This window comes from Arachis ipaensis, chromosome B09 (assembly GCF_000816755.2).
Source record: "Arachis ipaensis cultivar K30076 chromosome B09, Araip1.1, whole genome shotgun sequence".
NCBI classification, from domain to species: Eukaryota; Viridiplantae; Streptophyta; class Magnoliopsida; order Fabales; family Fabaceae; genus Arachis; species Arachis ipaensis.
Window position 1 is genome coordinate 138,413,914 of NC_029793.2, and position 8,017 is coordinate 138,421,930.

The 8,017-nt window shown below is 29.1% G+C and overlaps 1 protein-coding gene across 1 annotated transcript; it reads left to right on the plus strand.

The window, feature by feature from the left end:
* On the plus strand, positions 2,368 to 5,463 carry LOC107618937 (the record flags this gene model as incomplete). Its single annotated transcript, XM_016321131.1, is given in 3 exon segments — positions 2,368 to 2,403; positions 3,569 to 3,649; positions 4,671 to 5,463. Coding segments are annotated over 3 exon segments (501 nt in total), but the record flags the coding sequence as incomplete, so codon positions are not given.

Below are 8,017 nucleotides of genomic sequence, written 5' to 3' on the forward strand. Positions count from 1 at the left end.
GAATAATTTTTTATTTTTCTTTTAAAAAAATCTCACTCAATTATTGTTTTATAATTTTATTCTAATATTTTGATAAAATTCTAAAAAATCCAATATTTTCTAGTTTTACAAAAAAATCCCATATATGAAAAAAAATTTTACCTAAAATTACAAACTAGTTCATAAATTTCTTTTTATTGCCATTTTAATTTTTTTTAAGAATATTTAACTTTTTTAGAGTACTTTGGTAGGTTTACTTTCTATAGAGTTAAGAAAAAGAAAGGCATTAAAACTTTTTTTTATGTATTTTTTAATAGTTAAATTAGTTGTTGAAATATAAAACGTTCTCCAAATTCGTTTGTTAAAGATTTATCAATTAAATTAATTATTTAAAATTATAAATTAATTATATTTGTCATTCAATTATTCAATTAATAATTTTTGTCAATGATTGATTATGTGAAATGTTAATTAATAGTATACATGACACCTAATATATATAATTGAAAGCTGACCAAATATATTTTGAAAATTTATCAATTTAGCTAACATATCATATTGGAAATAGGGTTCATGTAGTTAAAAAAAAGAATTAAATTAATATATTTTCATAAACATATTTAGTCAATATTTAATTAAGGGCAAATAACTTATTTAAGTCAAGGGGATGAAAAAATTACATGAATCAGCCAAATCAAAAATTGGTTCATGAATTAATCAGTCCACATTTCTATATAGTTCGAATCACCCTAATTCAATTTTTATTTCCATGTAATTCGAATCATACATATGCACACACCCACTAATTCGAATAAAACTGATTCGAATTACACTCATACTAATTCGAATCAGGGTGATTCGAATTACACACGTGTACATAGTAATTCGAATTGGACAAATTCGAATTACTCAATTTAAAAAAATTATTAAAAAATTTAAAAATATATATTTCTCGAGTAATAACTTAAAAAAAATTATTAAAAAAAATTACAAAAAAAATTAATAATTTAAAATTAAAAAAATATATATTTTATTTCATACATTAAAAAAAGCTAACAAAATATTTAATTACGAGACTTCTTTAAAATATTAATGAGCTATCAATTCGAATTCCATACAATACTCTGTTGCCCATTTTTAATAGCTCATGAATATTTTTTAATAAAATTTTTAAATAAATTTATTTCAATTATACTACAAAAAATATTTTATTCTATGCAAAATAATTTTTAAAAAATAGCTTAAAAAATGTTAGGAGTACTATAAAAATTTGTAATGTTCTAATAACTTAGTAAATACATGCATGTACTCAAATTTTAAAAAAAATACTCCACATAGTCAATAATAATTTAGAAATTAAAGAAAATATTTTATTCCATACAAAATAATTAAAAAATATATTTTATTCTATACAAAATATAGGTAAATACATGATAAAAATATATTTTCTTTAATTTTTAAATTATTATTGACTATATAGAGTATTTCTTTAATGTCCTAAGTCATTAGGACATTACAAATTTTTATAGTACTCATAATATATTTTAAGCCCTTTTTAAAATTATTTTGTATAGAATAAAATATTTTTTTGTGGTATAATTTAAATAAATTTATTAAAAAATATTCATGAGCAGAAGAGTATTGTATAGAATTTGAATTGCTCACCATATAATTCGAATCAGAGTGATTCGAACTTTCCCATGCATAATTCGAATCATGTAATATCTCACCATATAATTTAAATAAATTTATTAAAAAATATTCGTGAGCTATTAAAAATGGGCAAAAGAGTATTGTATGGAATTCGAATTGATAGCTCATTAATATTTTAAAAAAAATCTTGTAATTAAATATTTTGTTAGCTTTTTTTTAATGTATGAAATAAAATATATATTTTTTAATTTTTAAATTATTAATTTTTTTAATAAATTTTTTTATTAAATTTTTTTAAATTATTACTCACGAAATATATATTTTAAAATTTTTTAATAATTTTTTTAAATTGAGTAATTTGAATCTGCCCAATTCGAATTATTATGTGCACGTGTGTGTAATTCGAATCATCCTGATTCGAATTAGTGTGTGCGTGTGTAGGTAATTAGAATCAGTATGATTCAAATTACATGGAAATGAAGTTCGAATTAGGTGATTCGAACTATATATAAATGTGGATTGGTAGATTCATGAACCAATTTTTTTATTTGGCTGATTCATGTAATTTTTTTATCCCCTTAACTTCAAATTAGATATGTTAAGTATTATGTATGTTGTCAATCAACGTTTTACAACATTATTCATTCATGAAAATTATTAATAGAGTGACTAAAGAACAAATATAATTAATTTTTATAATGAATTAATTTAATTAAAAAAAAAAAATCTTTGAAGAAGCTTTCTTTCCAAGCCGGTGAACGGCACGGTCTTGTAATTATTCTCCTCTCACTTTTTCTTGTTTTGTTGCTCCAAAGATCTTAGATTTTTAGCTTTTGTAATTCTGGGTCTTTGATGTTTTTGCCCTTGGGTTTTATTAGGGCTGTTCTCCGTGTTTTTTTCTTTTTTGGGGAAGTTAGAAATAATAAAATTATTTTTTTTATGGTTTTATTTTGAATCTTAATTTTAAATTATGCCTAGGCTGAAAAATCCCTTGGATTGTTATGGTTGGATGGCATGAAAAGTGGACTTGTAGTGTATCATATCTTCGGATGCTGTTCTGTTTTTGCGTGTTTCTCTGAATCATATTTAGGGTTTTAAATTGTTAAAACCAAGGGAAATCTTTTTAATTGTTGGAAGTAAAGAATGCTAACAATTCTTAGCCTCTTCACTATTGAATATGTGGCCAAATTTGGCTAATAGTTCTTAAGGTGAATGAACAAGTCCTTCTAGTAATATTTGATTGAAGGATTCAGCTCATATTCAGGTATAATAATCACTATGTGCCTGTGCTCATGAGTTTCAACTTAGCAGATGCTGATATTCAATTGCTGATGATTGTTTTGGAAAATAAAATCATTAAGATTCTTTTGCTGAATTCTGGTTCTGTTAATTTCGTTGCTGGTTTGTTTGTTGTGTTTTAATGTAGTGGATTTAACCTAATAACTTTATCTTGATTCACTGAACCATGTTAGATTGAGTATATAATCAGATATCAGGTGAAACTTGAAAGTACTGTTGCCTAGGTTGGTTTACATTGTTGTAAAATGATGTTTTCTCAAATGAAATTGAGACGGTTGAGATTAGAAGTTTGAAGTTTTTGCAAAATTTTTGCTTGCCTTTATTAGTGTCCAAAAATATATTCTGTTTCCACTTTCGAGAAATTTTGCTAACATTCAGCAGGTTTTCATACATGTTTGCTTTTCTAAATATTATTATGGACTTTGGTGATTGCTTTTTGGAGCCTGGTTTCAATTCAAGAACTTGGGATAGCTTGTGATGGAAAATATTACCCCGTATTCTTGTCCCCATTTTCTCCTCCTTTGATTATTAAAGTTTTAACCATTTTCAGCTATGGTTCTAGTATGAGAAACATTGAACAATTTTGAAAGTTTTCTTGGTTCTTATTTCATTTTCTTGGATCCCTTTATGATTTTAGGAAAAACTCTGTCAGTGGATCTGGAGACAACAAGAGGGAGGATCAAGGGTTGCAACAGTTGATATACTTAACTACATTCAGGTAGTATCATGTATAAATTTTCATAAATCCTTCTGCTGATTGAGAGTGGCTTAGTGGGGGAAATGTGTATTTCTCTAGCAAACAACACCAACACACACATGGGGTAAAAGGGGTTGAGAGAGATATATGGACTATAGAAGTGGAAGTTAGTGAAAAGAAAGTGCGTGATCTACGGAAGTTGACCTGATCATGAGCTGGGTTTTCTCTTGGGATTGTTGAATTTTTGAAGGGCCTAAGCTAAGCAGCACAGAATTTTGTGTAGAATTTGGCCCAAATCCCACCCATGATCAGGGATGAGTTCTTTTACTGCCCATGGAGAAAGAGGTACAAGATAGTTTTGAAATGCTATACCAGTCTTGCTGTCTTCATTCCTCAACTATCAGTTGAAGTTTTCATGGTTTTAAGAAACATTCAGTGGAGAAACTATGCTTGCTTATTTATCAGTTGTCTGTTGTATCTATAAGTAGGCTAATTCACTTCTTGTTGCTTTTCATTCTGTTTTTCTGCAATCCTGTCTATCTTTCTTTTTTTATTTTCTTAAATTAAGAGATGGTTTGTATGGAGATGTTCTTTTTAGTTTTAGTTTCTGTGAAATGGTTTATTTGAAGTTGTATATTTTACTTGTGGGCTTCAAGACAGTACAAAATTGCCCTAAAGCTGCTTCTTGATAGAGGTAGAAAAAATAATTGTAGATCTTATGCCACTTTGAAGATTTGCTGGATCATCCATTTAAAATCTTGTGAATATGATTATGAAACTTGAGAACTTGATGATCTTGTGGCAATCGAAAAGGGTAGTTACGCAGGATAGAAAATATTTTTGAGATTGATAACTTACCCTGAAAATTAAAGCGATTATGGTTGTTGTGTGTGGTTGTGGCTATTTAGATATGTAGATGTTTTGGGAAAAGTGTGATACTCAATGTTTGGCTGCTCTGGGATGCCTTTAGGCTTTGAGATTATTGGATTTGTTATTCTTGGTTGTAAAGTGCATATGTGAAAGTTTATTCCACTGTTTGCAGAATGAGCTTGATTATTGTGGAGAGGAGCCATCTGTGTCGCCCAGAGCACCACCACAACACCAACAATCTCAACCAGTAATGCATGTGACTAATTCCGGCTTTCCATTAACTTCAGGGTCTTCTGTCCAAACAATGATGGGGCAGGGACTCCGGTCTGAACAATGTGATAATCAACCAAAGAATTCTATGTTTTCAAATGCTTTGTCAAGCCCTATCCGTCGAAGTCTTCAGCACTATCAAGTTGGCGAGGGTGGGAATTACCCTAGTGGCCCCTCCTTGGTGAATGGAAATCGGAACAGTGAACCAAGCTTTGTTCACCAACAAAGCAGGGATTCTAGTGCATTCAATCCCAATGATTCTGCCATGGACATGCACGCAGACTAGTCGTGTCTATTTTTCTATCAACTGCATATCCGTGTTTGGCCATCCTTATGCATTACCTGCAATAGATGTGAACATCCGTTGGAAGTCAGTATCCGGTGTTTGCTCGTCACGTCCAACAAGAAACGGCGGTAGGTCGAGTCAGTTCTATTAACCTATTGATATGCTTATGTTATCCAAGTGATCAGTATTAGTTTGGATCTTAATTTTCTGTGTAAAGCTTTTTTATTTTTTTATTTTTATTTTTTGGTTGAAATAATTTAAAAGCATTTTATTTTAATGTTTACCATGGTTGCCCCATGTATCTCCTCTTTTCTCAATGTAGTTCTTCTATCTGAAGTTTCCTATGTAAATCTGTCCTGTTCTCAGATCCCCTATATGGCAATTTACAGCTTCGGGCATCTTTTGTTGATCCCTTCATTTTTCTTTTCATTGCTATGCTGTTATTCCCTAGTGTGTAAATATGTGATTCCACAGATCTTTTCTTGTTGGGTTATCAAGAGAAGGAATAAAAACACCCCATTTAGGCTGCAATTTATTTCTTCATGGGTGAATTGAAACTAAGTTCCTAGTATGGTTGTGATGGTGATGTTGATGAAAAATAGTTTAGGAACTTGGTATATATGCTTTGCCACCAGGTCAAAGCTTGACATTTCCAAAATATTGCAAAGAAACAATTGAAAAGGGAAAAAAAGGAGCTACACTTGGAACCACAAGGTTAAAGTTTGAGTATGCAAAAGGAGGAGCAAGGAAAATAGGGAAGAAAGGTATTACTATTACTATCTGGAATTGCTTGTGCTGTTGTGCTTATGTGATAGCAGAGAGAGTTTATGTTTTCGTGCACTGGCACACTTTCTTTAATTCAAGTGTAGAATTGCTCCATGGAATATTCTCCTAACTTGGTGTTTTCCCTGTTTTGATTACTTGCACTGCCTGCTATCTCTCTTGTTTATTTTTTTTTTCTTTTCCTAATTCTCTTCGAGCAAAAACCTTTAAAAGAATTTGGTTATTTTTTGAAAAATGGTTAAAGGTTAAAAGTTATTTTTTTTTTAACTTGGTAATTACTAATTAGACGGTTGGTTAAAATAATTTATTTGAAGAATAATTCATTTCTTGAATTTCATTTTTCCCCTTGTATAAAATGATTAAAATCTTGGGTTTTGAATAAAAAAATTCCGGTATACAAGCATAAAACATTTTGTGTTAACATAAGAATGGAAGGAAAAAAACATAAGAATGGGAGAAAGAGAAAGGCCATATCCTGAATATTACGCGGAAAAAGAAAAGGCTGATGCCTAGAAAAATTTTATGGTTAGATGCATTAAATTTTGATTTTAGGACTATTTTTTTTTTTTTTACCAAAATAGGAGATTCGAACCCCGCAACCTCTTAATTGAGTATGGGGAGATTTATGCCATTTGAGCTATTACTCATTGGCTAAATTTGGAAAGATAGGAAACTCGAACTCGCAACCTCTTAATTGAGTATGTGGAGTCTATGCCATTTGAGCTATTATTCGTTAGCTTAGGACTATTTTTTTTACATGAGTAGTTTTAATGTAAAATATGAGAATATTTGATTATTTCAATATTTTATACTGTTATAATAACAGCATAAAACGTCATTGATGTTTTGTTAAAAATTAATTTTTTAATTATAAAAAGACAAAACATTATTAACATTTAAAAAAAAATCATTTCTAAGTTCTAATAATTGAATATTAAAAAAATTCAAAAAATAGACAGATTTACATAATTGTTTATTAGGCTTAACATTGTTTAAAAATGGTAATTAATCTATGTTATATTAAAAATGTGAGAACACTAATATATGAAACTGAAACCCAAGTTTTTAAATGATAGATATTGTAAACTAGAGAGTATTTTGTGCTCAAACTATGATTTCAGAGTTCCAAATCAAAAGTAAATAACCTTAAATGTAATGCGTGATAATATAGTTTATTAAAGTTGATTTAATAAAGATGGTTAAAAAAATAATAGTTTACTAAAATTACTTTTAAAATTTAAAATAATTTTAATAGATATAAACATAAAATTTTTTTTTTCTTTTTGACGTGCAATATGCATCTTCTTTAGGATATTTGAATACATTGTTCTAAGAAGGGTTTTATCTTACGGGTTTTATTAAATTATACCTTTTTGACCACTCAATCATTTATGCACCAGGTATAGCTTCAACTATGCTCCCACACTATCATTAAAGAGACTAATGCAATTTATATATCCTATCTAATCTGCGGTTTTACGTAGATCATAATAATTAATGTTCATATTTACTATCTCAAAAGAAGAACATCTTTTATCCAAAATAACAACTAATTAAATATTTAAAAAAATCACGTTCAACATACGCATAAATAGAGACACATTGCCTTAGTGAGCAAAAAAATCACATTGCCTTAATGCGCTTTTAAGTTTTGTTTAGAGTTGAATCAGATTCATTTAATTTAGTTGGCAAATGAGTCCCCTAAAAAGAAGTTACATGAGGCATAAAATTGATAGAAGCGAATATTTTGAAGATTGATGAAGTGCAGCTGACTCAAACCAAACTTAAATACGTAAGAAAAAGAAAAGAGGAATTGGAGGGTCTGCATAGAGAGGCAGAAGATAGCAATAACTTTTCGTGTGGTGTGTTTTGTTGCATCAAAATTGGCACACCTCTCCGATCCTCCTGCCTCCAAATCTCTTCACCACGCCACCTCACTATCTAAATCATAGTCTCTCTATATATGAATCAATCCCAACATCTATTCCATTCACAAGCTACTATATATTATAGGAAACATTTCAAGTGCACGGTCCGATGTTTTAACCGTTGATTTCAATTAATATATATTATATATTTTTTATAATTCAGATCAATGGTTAAAACAATTGAAATACCGGTACTCTCGGTGCACTTAAAATGTTTCCTATAGTATATATAACAACAACAACAACAAACAC